Source organism: Coloeus monedula, assembly GCF_965178545.1.
Source record: "Coloeus monedula genome assembly, chromosome: 18".
In the NCBI taxonomy this organism is placed as follows: Eukaryota; Metazoa; Chordata; class Aves; order Passeriformes; family Corvidae; genus Coloeus; species Coloeus monedula.
In genome coordinates this window covers 5,945,628-5,972,861 of record NC_138798.1, presented here as the reverse complement: position 1 = coordinate 5,972,861, position 27,234 = coordinate 5,945,628, and the positions used below count along the sequence as shown (strand labels likewise).

At 41.9% G+C, this 27,234-nt stretch overlaps 2 protein-coding genes across 2 annotated transcripts in view; one reads left to right on the top strand and one right to left on the bottom strand.

Annotated features, from left to right (window-relative positions):
• Window positions 1–7,657, top strand: part of KREMEN1 (kringle containing transmembrane protein 1) — a 51,334-nt gene extending 43,677 nt beyond the window's left edge. The window contains exon 23 of the mRNA XM_082293419.1: window positions 52–7,657. Within this exon, the coding sequence (XP_082149545.1) occupies window positions 52–214 (163 nt within the window). The 3' untranslated portion in view covers window positions 215–7,657. The remainder of the gene's footprint in view (window positions 1–51) is intronic.
• Window positions 7,658–10,512: 2,855 nt separating this feature from the next.
• ZNRF3 (zinc and ring finger 3) overlaps window positions 10,513–27,234 on the bottom strand; it is a 66,679-nt gene continuing 49,957 nt past the window's right edge. Inside the window, exons 3-9 of the mRNA XM_082293450.1 lie at window positions 21,662–21,736; window positions 18,238–18,369; window positions 17,179–17,289; window positions 16,075–16,242; window positions 14,119–14,221; window positions 11,653–13,398; window positions 10,513–10,613 (exon numbers count right to left, since the gene is read on the bottom strand). Of these exons, the coding sequence (XP_082149576.1) occupies window positions 10,570–10,613; window positions 11,653–13,398; window positions 14,119–14,221; window positions 16,075–16,242; window positions 17,179–17,289; window positions 18,238–18,369; window positions 21,662–21,736 (2,379 nt within the window). The 3' untranslated portion in view covers window positions 10,513–10,569. The remainder of the gene's footprint in view (window positions 10,614–11,652; window positions 13,399–14,118; window positions 14,222–16,074; window positions 16,243–17,178; window positions 17,290–18,237; window positions 18,370–21,661; window positions 21,737–27,234) is intronic.

Genomic DNA, 27,234 nt, shown 5'->3' with positions numbered 1-27,234 from the left:
TTATCCTCCCTAGCATGTTAACACAAGAGTGAATTACCTCTTGTTTCCTAGGTCACATCAGATTCCAGCTGCAGCTGAAACAGAAGACTGCAGTGATGTTACTACTGCTGGTGAGATCTGGAGTATATTTTACCAGCCATCCACATCCATATCCATCTTCAAGAAAAAGCTTCGAAATCAACAAGACGATTGCAACCCACTAGTGGGAAACTGAAGTGTCTTTTATTTTGCAAGAATTGATATTCTTAAAATCCAGGTGACTTGAGATTAATCTTCCTTTTTTTCCTTCCAATCTCATACTTGTTTTCCAAAAAGTCCATTTCCAAAGGCCTTTGAGTGACTTTGCCTATCTGCTGTTCTCTTGGGTATACTAGTGACAACGGATTTAACTGCAGCAATAATTTTGAACTATCTGGTGCTCCTCAAGTCTGTAGTGCTGTTAATTACTGCCTTTAAACCATTGCACTTAAAATAGATGTAAAAACTCATAAAATTCAAAATGTTCTCTACCCCTGCCAAAGGTAACTGAAGGGGTATCTACAGATTGAGGACTTCTTGTGTCCTACTTGCCTGTACCACTCTTATATCAGGCTACTTTAGTCCTTCTGTTCTCAAGGCTGAAGAAAGAGGTGGGTACTGATAGCCTGCTTGGCTACCACAGCAAACAGAACTTGCTTGCCTTGATGTAAACACATCTAAATAGTACTATACAGTAAAAGGGGAATCAAAGACCAGAAAAGCTGTCAGCCTGGTTGCTCAGTGCTGTGCTCTTTCTGCATTTTCTGTTTCTGTGTCTACAAGCAGAGATGCACACACAAAAAATCAAATTCAGGAGGCCCCTAAAGCAAGATTTGGCTGCAAATAGGCATTTTGATTGACTAATGCTCACCAGCTCCAGGCCTGCATGAGCATTGAAGCCTTTTAAATGACCATGTCTGACTCACCATTCACTGATGTTTATGATAATTTTGTTCATATTCACAGTGATCCTTTAAAAAACTATTGTGCTCCAGCCTGACATCCAGCATTCATCCTGGGTATAAGCTAGGGGCTTCTTAAAGGATTGTCCAAAGATACTGTAATCCACTGAATTTTTAACAGTGAGGCTAACAGATTTTTACTCTGAAGCCACATGTATTAATCTCGGCAGCCCAAACTATTTCCAAAGTTTTAGGCTGCTATCACCAACTCACCTGTGCCAGGCTGTGCAGCTGGGCACACACGGAACAGTTGCCTTGATATTTACCTGTGAGAAGTGTCTCCTTGCCTGCAACATTAAAACTGGACTGAATTTTTAAGGTAATTGCCTTAATTGTCACAGAACTAAAACATCTGATCTGTGAACTATTTTCTCTTTGACTGCAACAGACAGCATTAACTATTTCTTCTCTTTGGTAGACTGAGTGTCCATCCACAATACTCAGATTTCTCATCCCACCACCACAAGTGGGAAACAAGTGATTCCAAAGGATCAGCAGTGAGTCTTTCAGCCTCAGCAATTTCAGACCAGCAAGATACTTAAGAAAAACTGTCAGTGCAGAAGGTCAGATATATTGACTGGCAAAGTTTACACAGTGGGCAGCTCCTCAAACTCAAGAGGAGATTCACTGACAAGCAATAAACTACAGTAATTCTGGTTAAGTTTGAACATATACCAATGGTCTGCATATACCAGATGTGCAGTCAGAGAACATCTATTAAGTGCCTCTGCAAAGGGTACTAGAAAAGTAAGAAAATCATCACTGAGTTTAAATTCATTCTCGTATGTGCCCTTATGTTTTTTAACATGTAACTCCCTCCCCTTCATGAGGGCTACAGATTTCCTTGAAAAAACAGGGCATTGAAGAATTAAGCACTGAAATATTGTGCCTTACTTCTCATTGCAGATCTGGTCTCTTACCTGAACTGAATTCAGTCCAGCTCCATTTATGTACCACAGCTGAGTGCTAGAGACAGCTGAACAATATCACAATGCGTGCTTAAAAGAAACCAGATTTTACTAAGCCAGCAGTTATGGAATTGTTTATATAAAAAATGGAATAGCATGAGAACATCTAGTACTTTCTTGCATGAGCTGCTGGAAAGAATACAGGAAAATATAATTACAGTATTAGCTAAAATGAAGACAGGACAAGTTGCAAAACGTGTCATGTTGGACCAAAAACCATATTGTCTGTTTCAGACCCAAGAAAAGTTCTGAAATTGCCTTTTTTGAAAGTAAGGTTTTGCATCATGCTGTGTAGACAAAGAGTTCACCTCAGAGATTCACAGCAAAATGAAGTAGGTTGGTTCCTAAGCATCCTTAATTTGATGCACTAATAGGAAACCAGGCAGAGAGAATCAGTGTGGTGCCAGATCCTTAGGAGCTGTTACAAGCACACAGTGCTTACCACAAAGTGATGAAGCTTTGTTTGCTTGCCTCATCAAATGCAAGTTAAACATTTTGTCAGAGAGACATTCACAAAGCAGTTAATGGTGACAAACTGAGATAATATCAGGAACACCCAGTGACTGATTGACACCTTCTGCAGAAGGAAAATACACAGAACTGTTACGCTTCTCTTCCTTAGTAAAGAATTTGATTTTACTATAATATTAAAGAAAATCTCATTACAAACAAGAACAAAGATGGATACTACTAATGCAAAATCTAGAGAATTTAGGAAGTGAAGTTTTGCATCGGTCCCTTAGCTCCTCAACTATTTTTTAAATAAAATTATCTTTCATGGGACTTTCATGGGGAACATTTATCAAATTTCTGTACAAAAGACCCATAAAATTAGCACTTACAGCAGATTAAATGGTCATGGCAACAATAAACATGCCTATGCATAAGATATTAGACAGTGCCTGGGTAATACACTGATAAAAGCATAGAAGAAATTATGTTCCCTCCCACCAAATAATTCAGATTTTCTGATGCTAGATACTTCTAGAGCTAGCAAACAGACCAATAGATGGAAATTCATAGACAGGGTCCCTTAAATAGCACTTATTACTTTACAGGGCTGAGACCATGAAGAGCAGGTAGATCTCTGGTGTGGATTTTTTCAAAATGTGGTCTGGTACAGACACTTCAGTGTGGTGATTTATGGCCAAGATATGTGGTATCCATTAACATAGCATGTTTTGATCTTTGCTGTAAGGGTTTGAGGGAGAAAGAAGCAAAAAGTGTGACATGCACAACTGTTGTAATGCCACAAAAGAAAGCCCCTACTACACAGCCAGCTGAGAGCTGGCAGCTGGAGAGCAGGGACACCTCAGGCTGTTGGTGTTTGCAGCATTTTCTTCAACAAATTGAAAATAACTGCAGAAGAATTGGTTTGGGATTGTATCTGAATGGCCTTCTGACCTCCTGCCTAGCAGTCCCCTCAAGAGCCTGGACAGGCTGCAAATGTGACACTGGCTACAATGTCCAAAGCAACTGCTTTGACAAGCAGATCATCGTGAGGGGCTGCCTCCTCACATACATGGATTTCAGCTCCTGCTCTGGTCCCGTCCTCAGTCTTGTGTTGGTGTGACCAGCTGTGTAGTGGTGCAATAAACTGATCAGGTTAAAAATTGCCATGGCTTTTTCTTCCCTGAGTTACTTTTTACAGAGCTGAGCTCTTTGATCTTGCTCATTGGGTGGTTGCACAGAGAGATGAGCTAAGAGCTCACCGAGTCCACAGCTAAGCAGACAGACAAGAAGCCATAGGACAAGGACAGATGTGTGCCCCAGAAGCTGGGGCAGTGAGTACTTCTGCTGGAACTGCCAGAGCAGCGATCTGTGAGCCTGCTGCCTTCACACAGCACCCCAGTTCCAGCAGCCTGCACTGCATGTGGACCTCAGGTGGAAAGGGGCCAGCTGGACAAGTGCCTTCCCTCATTCAAAATCTACATTTAAAACTAGTTTAGTTTGTTGACTACATGATTTTATATGTATTTTTGTCTTAATATTGTTATGTTGTGGGAAAACAGAGACTGTGTTATGTAAAAATGTGTGATGTGTTATCATAGTAATATATATTTGTATATGTATAGGAAATGCGTTATTTAATACAGCATATTATGCTTGGATTTTGCTAACATTTTATAGGAAAAAAAGATGTTAGTTTACACTCTGGGAAAAATAAATTTTCTATACACTGTAACCATAGGAAAAAAAACCAAAGATACTTCTTTGGTATATATGATAGAAGGACATTGAGAATAGGGTAACTCAAACTCAGTTTTGTGACAGAATAGGTGCTGATAAAACAATTGCTGTAAGAAACACTTTCCTCCTTTGAATCTCATTTCTAGCCTAGAAATTGTATTAGACTGTTCATCAGATTCTGCAAATTCGTGTGCATATATTCTCTGGACAATTTTTACCATCAAACATGTAATCTGCTTTTTCAATCAAGCATTTACATAATCTTCTTTAGGACTTGTTTCTGCCAGATTTTCTACAGCCAGGACAATGCTGAGGAAGTTTATCCCATTGCTCAGGCAGACAATCCAGTGGGATTGCAGAATTGAAGTTACATATTCCAACTACCCCTGGCAATAGTATAAATAGGAGATTTTTACAGATAGTCCTGGAAACTGTACTGAATCTGCAGCCTGGATGACTACAGGCCAAACACATTAGCAGACACACTGCTGCCACTGAATGAGCATAAGTAGCTATTCCACTTTCATCTTCTGCTTAACAAGCCTTCTCAGGCAGTGGGAAGGAACAGATTTTTCTAGTGCACCACTTTGCCTAAAGGAAGAGTGAACTACAAAAACAACTCCTGACAAAAACTTGTCCAACTAGTTCTTACTACCTTGCAGCAGTATTTCACAATCTTCCAATGAAATACAGTTCACTGGTGGTTTCACCTGAATATTGTTCTAGACATTTATGAACAATTCTGCTACCTTGAGAGTGAAAAATAGTATTGCCTTCAGACCATACCATTTTTTCTCTTAACAACACATCCCCAATACACATACATTTCATGCCACTCATACTTCCTCAAATTTACTGAGCACCTGTGCTTTGGGATGAAATTTGGCATTGTGAACTTCAGTCTCAAGACATTTTGCTACAAATCCAAAAGCTATCACATGAACCACATAAGGCTGTCAAGAAACCAGAATAAATCAAATTTGAGATGACTCACTGCTGAAGTATGCACTGTGTTATAACTGTTCACCCTACATTCAGCAAGTGGTTGTAAATAATAATTATGAAAAAATAAATACAGTGTATTTGTGCAGGAGGAGTTCAGTTAGGATGGCTGAAGTGTATACAAACATGGAGTAAAGGAGGCAGAAACTGCTGCAGTTCACCAGCAGGTTACAAGAGCACTGCTTGCTATACAAGTTAGAAGAAAGTATTAGAGCTGAGAATGATTACTTATATAAAGTATGATATTGCTCTGAGACACAAGTTCAGAGGTAACAGCAGACTGAAAGTTTTCAGTTTACGTGTTTTCAAACTTCTAGAACTGTAACAGTTCTTTCAGTGTTTGCTTTACAAATTACTGCAATATGTAATGCTGTTTCCACTTTCTTGCAAGATTCATCTTTTCTCTCTAATTAATTCCTCCTGGCCAAAATAATGCTGCAGTTTAAGAAACCTTCAGCAACCTTTTATGCAAACACCAGAAAAACAGTGACAAATACCAAAACTGTCTCCAGCTTTTCATGTGAAGACTCATTTTTCTTCTAGAAACACAAGTGTTGCAGGGGACCGACCTCCCCTTACACAGAGGAGGTTACTCTGCTCTCCTTTCTTGCCATTCCGGTTATGAGACTCTTGCACTTTTGTTCTTTCTGGGAACCGTTCCCTTCTTTTTTCCTGGTTGTTTCCTAAGCAGCAGTTTCATTCCCCATGAGAGAAACATATTCTTTATTCTGAAAGAGACACTTTTCTATGAAGCATTTAAGTCACAGCAGCACAGCGCCTTCACTGCAAGATAAAATATCTGGTTTCAGGTATGCTATTGTCTCCCTGGCCAGAGAATTAGGCCAGGCTGGCTCCACAGGGTATGAACATGGCCATCCTTTTAAGGGCATTTTTCTTTTCACACTACCCAAGTAACAACAAACGTTACCTAACAGCTGTCATAGATTTGACAGATGCACATGATATTGCAGATAGTGTTACAGAAACACCAAGTGTTACGATAATGTACAATCCATTTAGAATAGTCTGCTCCTGCTTGACTTTTTTTACCGTATCGAGGTTCTGTGGAGGTCTGTGGTGCCCCACAGGACTCTCAATTTTGTCACAAATCTGTTCCTTAAACATCGAACCTGAAAAGTAAAAAGAACCCCCCCCCCCCACCAAGTATCAAAATGTTCATTTTGGATAGAAAATAGTCATTTTTTAAAAGCCAAAACAAAGACAGTATCCCACACAGCTAAGCACCACATACAAGTTCAGCCAGCAGCCCACTGCTGCCTTTCTCAGAGACAGAATATGGGCTCACTGATTGTTCTGTGGGACACCGATGGTGGTGGTGTGTGCTGTTCTTCAAAGCACAATCACTGAACAGTTTTCTTCAGAACAGGGCACAGGAAAACAGAACCCCAGCAGCAACAGCGAACGGGGGATGGAGGGAGGGAAGAGAAGGGAGACTCAGGTGTGACCCATCAACGTACGCGTTAGCAGCCATCCATGTACGGCGGGGTTTATGCTATTTGTAAAAGCAGTTGTTGGATGAACTGATTTGCAGATAAAAGGCACATCTAAAAGGCTTATCTGTAATCACTGGCAGTTGCCAAGATTCTGTTCACTGAGCAAAAAAAGGGGCACGTACTTTCACTGGGAAGCACTTGCTCCTTTTGCTCTTCCATTTGTGTGCCTGTCTTTGCACACAGGCCAGGCTTTTCCATCGTACCTGCGATCAGGATGGTAACTGGTCCTCATGCCGCAAAGGCTCCCCTATAAAATGACACTCCTCAACAATCTGTCATCCCAAACAGAGTTTTCACATATGAAACGAGGGGTGGAGAGAAGTAAGGCTCATTTCTTGGCCGAATCCTGAGGTGATTGAATTACAGTGCATTTGAACATGGATGGGAGATGGGGAAAGTCCAGGGGATTACAAGGTAAAAATCTTTGGGAAAAGGAAGAAACTGAAGAATCCTGGAAAACACTCTGTGTGTATCACTGGATGGGAAATAAATAATACATGAAATAGCATACATAAATATACATGTACATACACACACAGAGCCACACGCCCCCAGGCTCCCCTCTTCTGGTGTCTGCATAAATATCTCTGATCAAATTGTGCTCTCTGCTGACAAAATGAGTACCACAGTATTAATTTTCACTTAAGCTGGACCAGTGATTCCATGATGCAGGGCAAGGACCTGGATCTAGTGTAACTATTCAAGCTCTGACTGACCCAGCTGTGTCCACATGTATCATGCTGTCCCAAAGCGATTTTATTTCAGGACAATAAATGACTTTTACCTGAAATTACACCAGGGTTAAGTTCCCCTGCCACAAGGAACAGGCAGGTTCCAAACATAAATGAGGATCTCTTTTAGCAGATGTGGTACTTCTCATGTGCTTGGAGGGTTCAGGGGCCTGTGTGACAAGTGCCCCCCGGGTCCCCCCAATAACCTGTGTGCTGTGTAAAGGCATATACATATCCACCTGTTATTTTCAAAAAAAAGGAAGAAATGTTGTTTATTAGAGCTCATCTCAGTATATCTAGGACTATACTTTGAGAATAGCTATCTATATCCTTTCCCCCAAAACAAGAAGGACAACTCCCACATGTATATGCAATAAAACTGTATTTTTTGTGTGGTTTTGCCTTTTTTTTTTTTTCCTTTTAATACAGACATTTGTACACTTTCTTACAAAACTGCAAGTAACTACACTTCTCTTAAATCATTTTTGGTCGGCAAGTACTGTAAAATCTTTGTGTGCAATTATCATGTATTTACAGGGCCTCGTGTTAGTGATTTTCAATGATTATTACAATAATGTCACACACTCTCAACATAAGACATGGCTTAAGATAAATATATTAGTAAATAAATATTCTGAGAACATATTTCCATACATGAAATGTGCTGCTATACATATACAGAATATATACAAGATGCTTTCTAGCTTTTAAAACATTTTTAAAAATGGTAATGAAGGAGAAAGAGCCCTTTGACCATATTACAAATCTTTACAGCAAATTTTATACAAAACAATTTTAAGTGCTATAAGACAATTTTAATTAAAAACATTTTAAATAGTGCCTCGTGAGCCAAACACAATGACAACTGTTCATGTAAGTAGTAGAAAGGCGTTTTGTTATAAAAACCATCTATCACGGCCAGCTAGCCTGTAAGTCTGCACTGGACATAGAGTTTTATGTTAAATATCAAACCCAACACAGAAAGCAGGTGTAGGGTGTCTGTGGTGTGGCCTGCAGAGATTTGTACCGGCACAGATTTCCCCAGTGTGTATGGGACCAGTACATCTGGGATCACCATGAGCCAAAATATTCAAATCTCTTTAAGAACCACGTTTTACCACAACGTGCTGTATAGTTACAGAGTACAATGTATCTTAGGTGGCCTTTACAGTGCCTCACAAAACACCAAGCAGAATAACCAAGCTAATACACCATAGCTTCTAAAATGCATTTCTTTTTTAGTGGAGGAAGGGGAGGGTAAGACTTAAATTTTTTTTTTAAATTCCAAAAATCACAAACCTTTAGAGTTTATTCTCCCAACACATACCACTTACTTCAGTCATTCAGAGAATGAATAAGTTTTTAATAAGCTTTATACACACAAAATGTGTTTATTGAAGTTTTTCTTTTAACCTTATACCCAGATACTGCCTTGTATTAATTCTCTGAACAGCTGAATTTTGGTGCTTGTTGATTGAAAAGATGTAATGTGAATTGCTTTAGATGGAACTTTTTTTCCTAACTTACTGGGTACAAAAGCAAAAGGAAATAGACAAATGTATTTGTTATTTCTTAGATGTTTCCTTCTTTTAAAATAGTTCATTTGGGACTACAGAGAATATAAGTTAGCTTTGCTGGGTCTCACAACCAGCCCAGTGCTGTCAAGGACATTGTTTTGGCAGAATATGAAGTGTACATCTCTATTTCATGTCTTTGAAGTATCTCCAAAGTGTACTGAACTTAGGACAAATCTTTTCAGAAGACTGGCACTGTGGGCATTAAATACTTAGTTTCCCTTTAGAAGAATTCCTGCTGTGAATACACCACAGGATGACACTGTGTCCTCAGGCACATGCAGCATGACAGGCAATTTAACCCATGCTATGGTAGCCTCTTACTCAGAAGCTGCTGTTTCCACAGGAAACAATTGCTATCAGAAGTGACAACATAAATTATCTCATGATAACAAACATCCCCACTAGGACAAGAACAAGAACAAAAGTATGTGCCCAGGCTAATGGGGTACAGAGAGCACTCTGTACACAAGACAAAAATGAAGCACAACTGGCTGGGCCCAAGAAACCTTTAAAACAGATCAATCTACGGAAGCTACATTAAGCACAGCGAAGAAGAAAACAATGATTAAACCAAGTCCCTCACTTTCCCACATGTGCAAGAGGTGACAAGCACTGCTTCCCGTAGGCATGCTTGCAGCCTGTAAGGAAACAAGAAACCCTATGACCTGTTTCCAAAATGAGCCAGCAAAGCTGCAAGCACACTGCAAGCTGTTTCCCTGCACATGCCAGCATTCCTCACAGCTGTAACAGGGGCTACAGGTGCCTGAAAAACTTCCTAAGGAAGGAAAAGTTCATTACCTACAAAGGTAATAGCCTTTCTAAGCACTTTGTTCTAGCATCTGCTTGAGGGAGAGGTCCCCAGCATTCTTCACTGGTCAGAAGATACAATGAGGTCCACGGTTCAAAGACAGAAGTGAGGATGAGAACATTCTGAGCTATCAGTTTCCTTACCCCCACTCTGTTGAAACTAATCATAATGGCAGGACACCTTCCTAGCCAAACCATCAGAGCAGCATGAAAAGGGGGAGAAGGGAAGAGGAGAAAGGAGACAGTCCAATGCTTTACCTCCCTCAAAATCACTCGCATAACTTGCTGGCTGCTAGGATTTGCTACTGGGATTAGTCAGTATCTGAGCATCCATTCAGCAGCTATATCCCTCTGGACTACTATATTTCAAGGTGCTATCTGGTTTCTAAGGCAGGTGTAGCCCTGAGCTTATCAAAGGCTGGACTCCTTCAAATAGGAGATAACAGCATCTACACATAGCCTGGCTTATTTAACACACTGTGTTACCTCTCAGCAAGAGGTCACTTCTAAAAAGAAAATATAAATAACACTTTGTCATTAATACAGAAATGGCACTAGAGCTCAGAAATGCTCCACACCATGTCCCCACATGGGCTTTGCACACAAATCAAGGCCTGAAGTCTTCAGGCAGGAGGGACAAAGGAGACAATCAAACTGATGTGAACACAGAGGAAATAGGGGAGGGACTTCTCCACATTACCACTTTTGCGTGTTTGTCAAAGCTTAAAAAAAATTAAGTCCATGAGAATTTGGAGTCTCTGATAAGCTCCGCTTCTCCATCTGGGATCTTCTGGACAGGTCTAGTCACTGATTTGGCTTCTCTCCAAGGGATGAGATCCAGCACCTGAAGGATAAACAAAACTAAGGAACATTGCATCTAGAATACTGCACACAGTTTTGGGCCCCCAGAGTAAGATATCCACTGACTGGAGTTTAGCAGAGAGCCAAGATGCTCAGAGGGCTGGAGCACTTTGTGTGAAGAGGCTGAGGGATTTGGGTTGTTCAGCCTGCCGTAAGGGCATCCCTAGCAGCTTTGCAATACCTACATGGAGGTTGTCCCAGTGATGGAACCACAGTCTTCACAGACATGCATTCTGAACAAGAGGTTAGAAGTTAAGTTGAAGTATGAGATCTTCAGACTGGATATAAAGAAAATCTTTTGACCATGCTGGCAGTCCAGCACAGGCAGAGAAGTCCAGAAAGGGACTGCACTCTGTGTCCCTGAAGGGTTATCCAGCCTGACTGGATAAACTTGGTGTAATCTGTCAAACATGGTCTGGTCTCAGAGCTGGCTCTGCTTTGAGCAGGGGGTTGAACTAGATGATGGCCTGAGGTCCCTTCCAACCTGGGGTACCTTGTGATTCTACGAACACCCCTTAAAATAACCCTGGCAAGGCAGGTAAGAAATATACCCTTCTTTCTGTGAGTAGTTATTTTTTCCCCCTTGTCTATGTCCACAGCAGAGACTTTCCCACATATTCTTCTAAGGCAATTCAAAGATTTTCACTTTTTTTTAAAAAACACCCTTCAACTTGTCTGTCGTCTCTCAGGGTAGCCTTGCCTACCTAGGCGACTCACCACAGCTGCCATGACCAGCAGTGTCCCTTGCTGTGGGAACTCTAATGGGGACCCCTGCCCACAAAGGATGAGCATGCAAGCTTTTATAGGGTTAGATAGTAAACAATCATCTTCTCCTCCTCTAGTTATGACCAAATGAGCACAGGTAACCAGAGAATAATACTTTGGGGTGAATGGTTAGTCAGTAACTGCTCTTATGCAAAGGACGGAGTAACCTTTATGGCTACAGGTACCTAGATAGCCGGCAGCATTTCCTACACTGAGACAGAAAGGTAGCAAGTAATCAAAAAAAGCACATATATTACCTGTGGCCTTTGTGGTCGTCATAAGCTTCTGGGACTTCAGAGTGGGACTGGGAAAGGGCATTCCAGTTTCCTCCTCCTGAGAGTAGTTCTGCCGTAGGAATGATGTTGCCTCATAGCACACCTCCCTCTCGACCTGTACCTCTCCAATACCTTGACAGTGCAGGTAAGTGTCTAGCTCAGGTGTTCCATCCCAAGAGCTACAGCCTCCTATGTGGGTCCCTTGGTGCTCTGTTGGTAGAATCAGCTCACAGTCTCTGTCTTCAGGAATTATGGGAATGCGTTGACCCAGATCACATACACCCTTACAACAGTTTGGCAAGGTGTCATCAGGAAGCGTGTACTGCACATTCACTGCATAGTCTTCTGTATAGCAGCCACCACCTCCACTGCCACTGTTGCTACTACAGGCTACCTGCTTCTCTTCATAGAAGCAGCAGGGCAACCCCTCATATTTTACCCCATCTGTCCTGTGTAAGTGGTCTGAGTTAATACTGTACAAGCCTGGGGTGTTCCCTGACTGTGGTTCAATTCCTTGGCCACATGTCCCCCACAGTGGAGAGCTAAGGAAGAGTGCACTACAGTCAGCTGTCCCATTGCTTGGCTCCAGGGCAGAGTGCTGGAATTCAAAGCAGCATGCACATGCTTGCTCCGAAATCGACCCTGCTAGCTCTGGATTCTTCCAGTTCCTTTTAACATCCAAGGCAGCACCAGGAGTGGCCTCAGGTCCTCCCTCTGAGGTAGTGCCATTTGGATCCCTGTGCTCTAGTGAGGAATTACTGCTATAGTTCATATCCATGCTGCAGTTAGACAGTTGGTCCCCTGAGGAAGAAGCTGGCATAGGCCGGCAGTCAGCACCCACCATACTGTGACTGTGAGCTGGAAGCTCGTCCTGGTGGGGGCCCTCCAAGAGAACAATTGCACCCCTGTTTGCACCACCAACCTCACCCACTCGGCAAGGGCTCCTACTGCGGTACACATATGGGTCATAGTCACTGCTCAAAGAGCTGCGGAAGGTGGAGCAGCTCCCGTAAACCCCCTGATTACTGACCTCTGTGCAGTCAACCATGGAATCACTGGAGGAGCAGTGGCACTGACCAGAACTGCTGCTGCTGCTGTCACTCCCAGGGCAGTCAGCCAAATATCCACTGCACACTGAACGATGACCATGATAGCAGCTAAAGCTGGAGGTACTGCCACTCTCCAAGCGGGACGAGGGCATTACATGTACCACAGGAGGGAAAAGCATGCTGCTACCAGGCTGAAAGGCACGGGAAGGACCCTTTGAGGAAATGCCAGCTGGAAGCTGTCCATCTTGCTCAGGGTAACTAAGGCCTTGGAAGTAGTAGTGCTGATACATGGTCTCGTATCGGGAAAAGCACGCTGCTTTGGAAAAGTTGCGTCCGCCAAACTTGGGTCGTCGGAAGTTGTGAGCTGGAGAGTAAGCCCTGTGCTCCAGGCTACAGTGATGTGTGTTTAGAGCATGGTCCAAATGAATGGGCTGATAACTGCGAATATAGGCTGGGGACGGGGCTTGGTAGAGGCTCTGTTCACCGTGTCGCTCAACTGTCAGTAATGTGATGGGGTTCCCGTGAGGGTCCATGCTTGTCCGAGTGGGATACGCTGTTATCTGGTTTGCTCTGTGCACTCGGCCCGGGTAATGGACAGGCAGAATCACCCTCTGCTGCCGGCTGCGTGCTGGGTTGATGGATTCCAGGCAGATTGGAGCTGCATTTCCCTTCTTCTGTTCTGCATGAGAGAAATAAGAATGGAGAAGTAGAACTAGCAGGGAATAAAAGGGAATATACTTTATGTAAGAAAGAAGGATATTTTGTTATCCATGTAATTACATTACGCACCAATTTTTACACAGAAGGAAATAAGAACAAAACAAAAGTCAAAAGAATCTAGAAGACCTTGAAACACTCAAATGTATTTGCTTAAAAAGCAAAATAAGTGAATTTATTTCAGATACTGTTCTCATATATACAAAATCTTCTGCTTACATCTTGCAGAGGCTGAGAGAGGCTGGAAGTCATTGCTCAGATTTTCACTTTACACATTTTTACACAAATGTGCAGTGCCAGAAAACTTTCTTAACACATAGGAAATGAAAGCAGGAAGAGGGCAACTAAGGGAAACCAGGCTCCAAGTTACAACACCACGGAAAAATAAAAGCCCGTACATTGTCTTCTTTATAATTCCCAAGGAAAAACATCCCTCTTCTCCATGTGTCCTTGCACTCAGGGCTGCACAACACTGCCCTCAGCTGGGCATCATCCCCACCCCAAGGTTATGCCAGGGGCACTCAACTGTTCTCAAAAGAGTTTAGGGCTAACTGTATTTCTAGGGCTGTGTTACAACAAGAACTGAGAGCTCCACGGAGATTCACAAAAAGGCGCACTTTTCATTTCATCTTGTAAGTTGTCTGAAATGAACACACCAGAGCATCCACTCTGCAGCACTTACCTATGATGTTATGGCGGCAGTGAGGGCAGGTGTGATGCTGCAGCAGCCAAGGATCCACACATTTCTTGTGGAATCGGTGAGTGCAAGGAATGACCCGCAGTTCCTACAGGAACAGATGAAGGACCATGAAAAAGTACTTCTTCCTAACAAGTGAATTTTTCACAGCTTGTTCCTAGTTTTTTCAACCCATCTACTAAATGGAGCAATTCCTAGCCTAGAAGTGCTAGGAAGGAAAAAAATGGCATCAAGATAACCAAGAGCAAAACAGCTAGTGATCAACTGTGTCTAAAAGAATAGTCTGCAGGCACCTTAGAACTCCACGCAGATATAGGACACTTCTTTAGGACACTTTTTCCTGTATGTCCCTATGACCCAACAACTTGAAGAAGGCCATCACTAAAGTTTTCCTTAATATATTAAATAAACTTAAAAAAAAAAAAAATCAAGAGTAATGATGTACCTTTTCTACAATTATTTGCAATGGAAAACACTCAGGGAAAAGCAAAACCAACAGTGTATATGATACTTTTTCCCTTGCCCAGGATTCTTCATCTTTCAGCTACGATCTGTTTACAGGATTTCCTGAGCCTGATGGATATCTACCAGTTCAGAAACCTGCAAAGAATCTTTCTTCCAAGTACTGCTCATGTCTTCCCATGAGCTTAGGTTTTCAACTTCTAACTTGCTTTGCCACGAAGTTCCACAGGGCTACTACCTCCTGGTGGAGAAACACCACTTGACCTTGTATTCCCTCTGTCCCCAAGAAATCTAGGTCTAGAGTCCTTGCCCACTCAATCTTTTTTTTTCCCCCAGAAACCATTCAAAATACTTGATCATTTTATGGCTATCCTTTTCTGAAGCACCTTCATTTCCATTCTGTATCTTTTGTGAAACGAGGTCAGAAGTACACAGTACTCAAAGTGAGAACATGACTAAACTTACACTGTGGTGTAATTTTATTTTCTGTTCAGTTCTCTAGACTTTCCCAGCTCATTTCTAGTATCTGATTTGCCTTTTTAATTGCCACAAAGCACCCATTTGCTTTCACAAAGCTATCTAAAGCATCAAGATCTTCTTCCTGAATAGCAATGCTCAGCTCCCAACCCATCCCTGATATACGTGGAGCTATTCCTTATGTCTATCACTTCATGCTCAAGCTCATGCCTGAATTTCCTCTCCAGTCATTTTGTACAGCCCTTTCGAAGTTCTTGTCTACCTTCATCCTTGCCACTCTGAATAATTTCCCATCAACTAACTTCATTAACTTTCTATTTGCACCTTGCAGCACTCAAATATGCATCTGGTATTTTCTATTGCCTTAAAAATTATGATTCTTTTATGAACCATTTCAAAATAAAATGTCCTCATAATCTTTCTAATGGATGCTTATAGCTGTGAATATTGACTGCCTTTATTTATTTTAAGGAGCCCATTTTCTACTTCACCCTTTTCATTGCTTCCTCTGGGTAAAACTGTCACAGACAGCAAGCCCTGATGAGCCAAAAAACTGCTCCTGAAAGTTTTGACATCTCTTCCTTCTCCTCCTCTGGTTTCCCAGCAGTGCTGTGTACTTAACATTTTTAAGACAGGGTGCCATCAAATCCTGAAAAGCAAAACACTAAGGGTATCCCTTACCTCCAACAGAGAATCACCTTAGTGCATGACTTGTCAAAAATACCCAGAGAACCAACTGCTGACTTCTTTGTGACTTGTTCTTCAGAAATGCAAGAACACTGGAGGTAGCGATTTGCAAATGGGATCCTTCACCTCTCACTTTGCAGCATGGGTAATTTGGAGCTGCAGGATGCAGCTGAAGCTGAGTTGGCTGCTCAGTGTGATCAGACTGACAAGCAGCACCACCTCAGGTATACAACGTACCCAACAGCCAGCCATGTACTACAGTGCTAAAAGCACCTACATTCCCAGCCCATGGTGAAGAAACCTTTCATCCTTTACCTCCCCATCAATGTACTTCTCCAAGCAGATGGCACAGTCAGAGGTGGAGCTGCTACTGAGTGTATCCAGTGCTCCACAGTTACTTTCTCGGTGTCCCTTACTTTTGGACTTAAACTTCCTGGTCTCCATTTTCTCCAGTGCTTGCACTGCAAGCCTGTTCATGGAATTCTACATGAGAAGAAAGAAAAAAAAAAAAAGGAAAAAAAAAAGCCAATGCTGCTGTGTAAGGGACTAGAGTGTAGTAGCAGAGAAACACCACCATAACATATCTTACAGATCATGTCAGGCCCAAGTGATGTATAATTTCTTATATTAAACAGAGAAGGCTAATTAGAATTCAGACCAGAAGCCTCATGAAAAGAATGTATTCCGCATGCAGAAGTGAGAATGATAAACTACTCTGAATTAGAACTGGGTGAAGGTGCTGACAAATGGGATACACTGCAACTGCTCAACTGATAGGCAGCAACTATTCAAGCCAACATACAAAGCTTGGCCAGGAACTTTTATTTAAGTGTCAGGATTTATTGTAATGCCCCAATATGCTGTAACCACCATGTTATCTGGAGCAATACTTGAGAAAGAGATTAAAATGAAATGTTAAAAATCAGCTGTATCATTTCCTCCAGGACAAACTCAAAGTATGTCACCTGGAATTTCTCCTAACCGAACTTTTTACTTTGAAAACCTCTCCCATTTCAACAGATGTTATCCTATTGGAAAGATTTGCGATTTATTTTCAATCCTGATATCCTCTCCACAAGACAGCAGTAAGAGTCTGGACTTATTCAGAAGTATACCAGTGCTACTGGTAACCTGTGAGCAACCAGAGATGTTCTTTCTTCCCAATGGCTAAGTGGACTGCTTCTGTACCATTTTCATTTCAGGATTTAACTGACTGAACATCATGGGTCAATGTAAATCTCCTTTAAAGACACTTCCAAGTACTTCCAAAGGCCTACATGCATGGATAAAAACACAGAGCCACCAAGATGGCTACTGTAAGTCAGCATCCTGAATTTCCAAAAGTCGAAAGCACGTTTTAGGACAAAGTAAGAGAAGCTAACTTTGAGCATTTTGTGAATATCCCATTACTGGTCTTACCTGACTACGTCGCTGTTTCAGTTTGATCTTGACGAGAAGAATGAGGCAAACAAGAGACACAACCACAAAGAAGGCCAGGAAAATTCCCATATCGAAGTATTCAGTGGGTTGCTTAAAAATTAAAACAAAAGTATTATTTTTCCTTCCTTTAGATCACACTCAAATTTGTTTCTTTCTATTTCTCAGGGGCCTTTGCCAAATGTACACAGTCAGAATGGCAGAAGTCAAAGTACAGACTGTTGTGTTCATTATCTGTGATTCCATGAGACAAAACCTGGGTTTCAAGTGCCGCTGCAAGTGAACAGAATACACAGAATGCCAGTCATGAGATGTCAGATTTACTGTCTCTGAACTGCATAAATCCAGGTTTTTTAACTGAGTGAATCACACCAACACAAATTTTTATAGCTTATTGGGTTGCTTATGCATGTAAGTGACTGAAAATCAACATCTGAATTATTAAAAAATGGCCCACTTCTTAAAGACATTTCTTAACAGAACGATTCCATTAAAAAAAAAAACCAAACCAAACCGGTAACTAGGACATGGATGACCTTCTAGCTTTGTTCTTCTTCTGTGAACTGTATGTTAGAGAGTGTTAGGGAAAAAAAAGTCTAGGAAAAGTATTTTATATTACAAATATCAGATAATCTCATAATTAATTAGATAATCTCATAATTAATTAATGTTTAAAATACTACACAGAATTATTCGTTAACACAGGGCAGACCACCTTACAAAACGGAACCAGCAGGAGCGTGCAATAACTAAGTTATTTAATCAAGAAAAAGGAAAACTTCTCTGTGAATTTTTTAGCCGCTTCTATACTCAAAAGTATCCTTCTGAAACACAGCGGATGCCACACTGTGGATTCTAAACTTACACCAGGTGCAGCTGCTTGTCCACAGTGCAGTTACTCAGTTTATTTCAGTCAACAGAATTTCACGTGTATTAATGCACATAAGGGGCATCAAAACATCTTCACCCTTGCAGTGAGCAAGCCCTGCCTGCAGTAACAACAGCACTGTGATATCCAGAGAAAGGATCTGAAAGTCTCACCCGTGGGGGGCGATGCTGAATCCTGGCTCGTGCCACTTTCTGCTTGTTAACTATGTTCATTAGCTTGACAGCATCAGCACCTTTCACATACACCACTGGTCTCTTCAGAGGGTCCTCTGAGCCCTGGTTCAGCTAGAAAAAAAAAAAAATCTGCTCAAAAGGCATGTTTCAGGAAAACCACTTTTCTTCTGAACAACACAGAGAATGGTAAAGGAATATGAACGTGGAATTGATTTCAAGCACTGATTGTTCTCTTCTAGCACAGACCTTTAAGTATTCCACAGAATTAAACCTGAATTAAACTTTTGACTTATGCTCTTTTTTTTTTTTTTTATGGACCAAAACTAAGATTAAGGCTAAGGAAATGCTATTTCTGAATAGCAGCTTTAACTTAGCTGCATTATGTACCAGTGCATATATTAATACTGTAACATTAAACCTCACAATGAAGAAGAATAAAAATCTGCACATTCCAGAAACCTTGTCCTTGCTACATTTCATCAATTTTTCAATTTCAACTTTGTAGTTACATTATTCACATAGAAATTTCTTCAGCTTTCTGAACAATCCCATAGAGTCCTGTCTTTCAGGCTCTTTGTACCTAAACAAGTTAAGTTAGTAATTTCTGCTGTTTAACTCGACAAACTCATTCAAAATTACTTGAGTTCTAGCAACCACTAGACCTCTTAGACTGCAGGATGGGGGGCCTCAAAGACTAAAGCATATGAGTAGACTACATAATTCACCCTGAAACTTCCTTTCAGGTCCAGCTACGTTTTGTAAGAAAGGCCAAATCATAGAAAGACTCAGAAAATAATGTGTGTGGGAAGGCATGTCGTGAGCCCAACCTCCTGGTCAAGGCAGGGTCAACTATGACATCAAACCAGGCTGCTTAGGGCTTTATTCAGTCAGATGCTGAAAACCTTCAAGTGTGGAGAACGTGCAACTTCTCCGGCCAACAAATCCAGACCAACGATCTGCTAAATTATATACCAGAGAGGGTAATAACTAGACAAGAGAGTTGTTCTGTCACAAAATGTCACCAACACAATAAATTCATATAGCTTATTCTGACTTACAAGAAAAATACTAGTATAGAGGCTGGTTGATACAAAACAAGCAATGCACTGACAAGCAGATGGAAATGGTACAGGGGAAAGGAATGAAATTACAGGAATGTGAGCAAATAGAACAATAGTATCTTATGGCTGAGATTAATAAATCTGCATTGTTGATAGCTACCTGTTAGTTCTGGCTAAACCATGTAGGAATTACCAGCTGATTGGTCTATCATCCTGATTAAAGGATGATGACTCTACTTACGCTGACCAGATGATAACAGATTTCACTGAGGCTTTTTAAAACTGATTCTTCCTAGTATTCGATGGATTTTCTGAGAACACTGATCAAACTACTTTTAAGGCAGGTGTCTTGTGATGAGCTAAAAACTAGCTGAAGTATCCAGGGATCCTATGTGTCTACAAGCCTTGCTGGCCTAGGGCCAAATCAAATCACCGTCTCTCCACTCCCAGACACATACTCTCTCTAATGATTTCTTGTCTAAGAAAGAATCCACCCAATTCCTCAGTTACTTTTGCACATTGTCGGACTCTTGCTAAACATGATGCTCTGGGTGCTGTTACTCCTCTTCAAATATGCAAAAGTAAAACTAAGGAACAAGTCAGACTTCAGAGAGCATTTCTAAAACCAGAAGTTTAATTCTTAATTTACAGCAGAAGATACTCAGATCAACGGGAATAAACCCCACATAATCTATAGGCAAAGTCCTTTCATTTGGCATCTACCAAATTACCCAGGGACAATTCTTCTGGTCAGGCCTGCCTCCAATTTCTGGTCACTGACTGGAAGGAAGGATTTCCCTTCACAGTATTCCACTCCTCCCTTTCAAAGCAATCTCCCTTATTTGTTCTAGTGCTTGGTAACAAGCATACCTGAGAAAACTTCCTAAACAGCTCCCGTTAGTGTCTTAGGATATTTCCATTTGAAACGAAGATACTCCAGATTAACTTGTGTCAGTTTTTCCTCCACTGCTGTCACTGTTTTCCACAATTCCATTATGAGTGCCAAAACAGTACTTATTTTAAAGATAAATTATGTAGCACCCCTGATCTCAAGGGTTCTGAAGACTTTAGATGAGAATCAAAATCCATTGAAAACAAGCATCCAGAGCAGCATGAGAACAGAGCCAATCCAGTAACTGTTACTTTTAGAGTATGAAAGCTACATCCAGTCATTCCTCTTCTGTTTGCCAGTGTTTCCACAGGCTACTGCTCTTTCATCTAACAGAGCCTACTTTGTCAGCTAAGGCTCTAAGCCACTAACCTTCTTCCATTTTATTGGTACACCCAAAACATTCAAACATCCACTAGATTCATTTCCCAGCTCTTGGGGACAGACGCACCCAGTTTATTATTTATAAACAAGCAAGGAAAGCTGTCTTTGTTAGAGGGAAAAGAGCAAGAGACAGTAACTCAGCTTCCCAAGCCCAGAGCAGAGCGGCTGAAAGTAACCAGAAGCTGTAACACAGAGTTAAAAAATGGAAAAAGACAGATCACATCTTTGTGAAGATACTTTTCCTGTGTAGAAGAGGGGGAAAAATATCCCTGTGAACGTTTTCAAGATCAAGGCTGCAACGTTGATGCCCATGCAGACAACACTACTCAAAGCATCCATTGCACAGGGTCTTCTGAATTCCTCTGTCCAACAGATGCTCATTTCAGAATTAAAGCCGGCTTTTTAAATGTAAACATTGATGATCTCTCTTTTCCCCCAAGAAATACAGGCTGCACTTAAAAACCTTCAGCTCTGCTTGTTCCTGCTGTAACAGAAACAGCAGTTTTGTTTCAAGACCAAACAGAACTAAACCAAATGCAGACTATTTTTGTGCTTACGTTTCTTCACTGAAATAACTCAGAATTGGCTGAAGTATGTTGAAGCCTTTCATAGGGCTATTACCTCACCCACTTCAAATAAAAAGATGGAAGTTATAATAAGAGTCAGAAAAAGAAGAAAAACCCTGCTTGTCCACAAAATACATAGGCAGAAATCATCAGCTGTAAATGAGAAAGAAATGGTTATAAATTTTAGAAAGAAACTTGTTTAGAATCAGGTTTGAAAGTAATTTCACAATCTCAAAAATAGCAGCTGTTCAACAACACTATTGATCACACGCTGGATAGGGCCAAACATCCTGTGTTTTGTACACAGAGCTGGGCAAAGAAAACCTCCTTGATTAGATAATGGGCCACAAAAAATTTGCCTCCATCCTCTTTCAAAACCTTAATCCCAGGCCTGGATTCTGGATTCTAGCAAAAGCTAGAAGAAAAATCTAACTCCCCGAAGTTTTCCCTTTCTACCAGGTTCCCAACACCTACATTGCTTCCTGCCTGGCATTGCTTCGTACCTGATCAATGGCATCTGGGTTTTCAGAAACATCAAAGATGACCGCTGTGGCTCCTCGCTGTACTGCTCGTTTTGCCTGCAATAAGAAAGACAGCATCCTCAGTCCCACCCCAAAAAGTAACTTCTTAACTCAAAAATTACTCCCTCTCCTCATCTCCAGAGAGAAAACTTAACATTTTGTGTTTCTGTGTAGTTAAAACAAATGACAGAATAATTACAAACACAGGAGTTCCTGAACCAGTATGGAATGTAGTTAAACTTCACTAAAGCTTCTACAGTGTCTCTGCTCCTTCCTTCTCAAACTCCTCTTTCAAAAACCTTTTAAAGGGATTCAAATGAGATTTAGACCTTCTAAAGATTTTAAATACAAGAATTTAAAAAACAGTTATGTTCTTTTCCCTCCATGTTACTTGGAAGTGCCATTAAAAACAATCTTCCCTATGACTTAGGGTGGAGATAAGCTCACTAGTGTAGAAAACTAAGGTGGACCAGGTTCTTTGTACTTTTTCAGTGTCATTTTCACAAACTAGGATATCACAATCTTTTCAAAATGTGCCTCAGAGAATACTGCTTTTTCTGACCATCAGAGGTCAGAACTGTTGCATACGCTTCTTACGCTGATAAGATCTGACCTATGTAAGTGCACAGGTTTTCATCAAATACAGTCCAAACCTGGCATTACCAACTGCACAGAGAAGGTATTAGAATATATTAAAATCCTCTGAGATAGAGAAGACAGTATTTTAACCACCAAGGCTAACGCAGGGTTTTTTAACCTGTTTCTGCCACTGTGCCTTTGTATGTACTGTTCAAATGTTGCTCAATGACTCCACAAAGCAGACATTCCCAGTAACTTTTCAAAATCCTATTGCCTTTATGGACACAGAATGCAAGAAACTATTTCTCCAAGCAATGACAGCTATCACCATCACAGTACTAAACAAGAAGGCACTGGCCCTCCACAGAGACTAGCAGAACCTGAACTTACATTGAAATATAAGACAAACCAATGAAAGTAATAAATTATGAAATATTACTCAGCATTTTCCAGGAAAAATGCTGGCCAATGCAGAGAAGTTGGTTTGAATATGGACAGGTCACTTTCTTTGCTCTATTCTCATACTTTGTTTTTAATCAACAAGGCCCATCAGACCGCACATGAGGGAAACCAACTCCCAAATGGGAGCTTTTTCTCAGCCCACCAGGTATTTGTCCCCTTTGAAGTCAGCACACCTGGTTAATGACTAAGAACTGTTGGGGAGGAAGAGTTAAAAGGAATCTACCACCCATCACTCTGCTGCAGTAGCCCTGAGGTGAGGGCTCATCCAGGTTTCCCTAGAATGCACCCCTTACAGACACACTCTACTTATGGAACTGTTCAGGCTATTTAGATTGTTTTTTCAGGATGATCAGTCAACAAGCAAGGCCCCTTGATCTCTGAAGAGATTTTTAAAGAGGTTTTACAGATCAGTGCTGATAAAAACACCTTAATTGCGTGAATATACTGAACGAGCAGCAAGTTTCCACCACCAGGTGTTAAGAGATGAAAAGCACCGAGTCAAAAAATCGTGCTGCAGCGGGTAACAGCAAACGGGGGTGACCCGTCTGGCCCGTCTGTCAATTGCGGTTTCCCTGTGGCCAAGCGCAGCTCGCAGCCCGAGCCCTGCGAGGCTCCGGCCGCCCTCCTCCCGCAGCTCCCGCTCGTCCCGCCCGCCCCACGCGCGGCTCTGAGGGACCGGCGGCCCCGCACAGCGCCCCCCTGCGGCCGCAGCGCCCGCCCCGCCCCGCGCCGGAAGCGCCGCCTGTCCCCGGCCACGGAGGGGGAGAGGAAGGGGCGGCGGTCGCGGGGAAATGCGGAGGTTTTATTCCTTGCAGGGGTTTAAATCCCGATCCCCAGGAAAAGACGGTGCATTCGCTCCTGCGAAACTTCCCGAGCTCTGCCAGAGGCACTGGGGATCCCGGCCCTCCCTGCGCAAGGCGCCAGGTCCTCAACAGCCATGTCGGTGCTCGGGTGCCGAGGCGCTCCCGCCGCCCCGAGCACTCCAGGGCACAGCCCGGGAGCCACGGCCCGCACGGGGAAATGGGCGCCAGCCCTCCCCAGCGGGCTCGAGGCTCCGGCTCCGCGGCGGCCCGATCGAGCGGCCGGGTTCCGCCGGCCAGAGACCCAGAGACCGGAGCGCAGCTTCCCCCCGCCTCCAGCTCGGCCTTAAAGCCGGGCGCTGTGAAGGGAGCACTGTAAGGGCGAGCAGGCGGGAGCCGGAGCAGAGCACACTCGGTCGCTGGGCATTCCCCTCCTGCCCTTCAGTTCGAGGTGGCAGCCGGCGGACCCGGAGCGCACCTGTGACTGGGGCTCCAGGGCAACTTGAAACACCTGCCGGCCACTGCCGCCCTCCTTCCGCATCCCCAAAAATACCGCAGGATAATGAAAGTCAAAACGTCTTTGAAAATACCCTGCCCACTACTCAGTAATCAGGACAGCTCAAAATAACACAGCAATGTTAAGTCCCACTTAAAATAATGCCAGTCTGTAATAGGCACGTGATTTTTTTCTTTCTGGGCTAGCCAGCTTTTAAAGACTCCCTCAAATCATTTTTCTAAGCAAAGTGACCAAACCTACATCAAATAAACACAAGTTGGGGGGGGGGGGGGAAAGAAGCTGATACAGTACATGCTTCACTGCTACATTTACAGTACTTGTGGCAAACAGACATTTCCACAATTCAAATTCCATGTATTTGCCAGGCCTATTTCTTTCTGTGATTGTCTTCTGTGGCTTAAAACAAATGACTAGCACTACGTATCAGTATTCTTCCTCTTTTGTAAAGAGTAATAGAAAACAAACAAACAAACAAAGGTAATTGCACTTGTAATTCAAGTGATCACTTTGTTCATAGTGACAACAACCTCCCACTCCATCTCTGCGTTCCGAGTCTACAGCTTATGCTACTACAGAGCAACGGACATTACCAATAAAATGCACATTAAATACTGTCTCAGATTAAGATCTGTCAGAATTTACTAGGCCTTTAAATCTAGGTAAGATAAGAGCAAATGCACGTGACAGAAGTGCAAGGAAAATATCTCTCCACATCTCCAGGCCTGAGGAATTTTAAGTTACTGCCTCGAAGAACACCAGATTTTAAGAGCTCTGCACACCCTTCCTGTGGGCCAGACAAATATAATAAGGAAGTAACAACTTCCTTGATGAGGCAAACTTTCATCCCAAGGGACCAGATAATTATTAAACAGGTGCACTGTTCCTCTTACTCATTCAAGGTAGGACAGCAACAATCAAAACAGTAACAAGTTCAGCTACTCCCTGACATCTTGAAGGACCTTCCATGCTTGCACATATGAACACGGCAAGCATCTCCTCCTCTGCTTTCTAGGATGATCTCATTCCAATATTTCAGTTAGTGTGAAACAGTAGAGAAATCATCATAAGAAAAGCTGCTTAACAAGGTTCCCCTTCAAGAGAAAAATCATACCAACAACATTAGCCTTTATTCATTACATTTACTTCTTTGCCAGAGTTAGATTTTCCTGATAATATTCAGTAATATTTGCACCTGAGGACATGACACTCTAATCTAATGGATTGCAGAGACTGAATAAATTACAGATTAGAGAAAGACCGAGGCTTGAACCATAGGTGGGGAGATCAAAGTTCATTAAGCACTGTAAGCTCTGCCATTTACATCAACGTAGTAATGCATTACACATCTTTTTAAGAGAGTACCTTTTGTTGAAAATGGCTATTGGCAGAGCCAGATTACTACTTACAAATAAACTTTTTTACATCCTAGATAATACTCTTGGACTAAAGGCAGAAAAAGATGCTTTAAAAGTTCTGTGTAAGATATATCCTGCTGTTCTAAAATTATGTTCTCACAAATGTTTTTACATTAAAAACTACCTATCTGTCTTCCTGGATTTGTTGAATTGTTCCCCCAACTCTAGGTATTATCTTCTTGGAACTTAGTACACTCTAGTCAACAAATATTAATTATAGTTATGGTATGTGCTACATGAGCAAGTTGATTTATCCCCTGGGTTAAGAAAATCATAAAGATGGGGAAGAGGAGGTTGGGCAATGGTTTAAGGAACACCCAGTACAGATGCCAGTAAACTCCTTCTAGCAAACTATTCCATCAGGTGTCAGAGTTATTAGCTGGTCCTCCAAAGTGATCAAGATGGGAAGCACAAGAGTAAGGACACAGTACACAGAAGACAGTCATATGGATCCTAAAAGCAAAACACTTTCAGTCAGAACTAAGGGAAACAGCACAGCTCCAAAACGTGTAACAAAGTCTTTTTCATCCTGCCATTCCTTTTTGCAGTACATCTCGGGTTTTGGGGCAGAAAATATGGTATTACTCTAAATCAGTGCAGAGATTGTTGAACAGAGTAGTCAATAAAATTCGTTTGTACATCCTTATTTAGCTGAGAATTGAGCCAGCCTGAATTTCCTCTGTCAGTTGAGGGGTTTTCCCCCCCTCAGTTTCTCTATGAACTAATAACTATTGAACTTGAGGCATATTTTCTGGATATTCCCAGCCCATCAGATCCAATAGTCTATGTCAGATAGCTCTACATTGTGGAGCCAGTGGTCATTAATCTGACAGAAGAGTGGGATTATGCAAGTGGTGTTAAGTGGAAGGTTTTTCATAGCTGATTCTATCATCAGCTGTCTCCTGGTCCTTTGAAATAAGAGATGTCAGCCTCTCACATAGCAAACTGGTAACATATAAGCAACACTCAGTGACATGCAACTTGCATACTGTGACTCCAAGGAACAAGATTTTCATTGAAAAGGGGTAGTATCTTGCTTTATTGCTCTGGAAAAGCAGTTCAAGGATTTCAACAATCTTGACTGCTAGGGAATACAGCTGAAGGGATTTCCATCTGCAATATCTCACCAAAATAAATGATGAATATAGCAATTCAGCAGTCTGGGTCTTCTTTTGAGCAGACTAAAAAGTAACAAAGTCTGTTCCAATATCTTTTAGTGGTCACAAATCAATTGATCTGCACCTGTTTTCTCCATATATCAAGTGAGACCACAAAGATGTAGACAATACCACTGAGGTATGATACAGAATACGCAGAACCGGGTTCTAGAATATTGGCTTTTCTAGTACAGGTTTGCTGTAGTTGTGTGGTTAAAGAATGACACTTCTGCAGACTTGTCTTCATTTGATTTTTTTTTTTATATTAGCAGAGGACAACTTTGATGCTGAAATAAGCAGTAGGAGCCTACCTTATCAGGGTTTAGCTTTCTGCAGTTTTGAGAAATCCTCAGTTAAGTATGGACAAACCCAGGAAGTTCTAATGATGAGAAAGAGAGCACTGATTCTTACATAAATGCATGATGAATCTGCAGGTTGGGACAAGGAGATGTTGCCACTGCCAGTTTGCCATTTCAGTCAGCTGAATGGTATTCTGACCCTGATGCTCTCAAAGCCCTAAACTTCTTCAGGAGAGAGGAATACCTTAAACAACCCTATTAAAACAAGCAGTGGGTATGAACTGCACCCCCATTCTATGGATGGCAGCATTAGATTTTCAGTATGG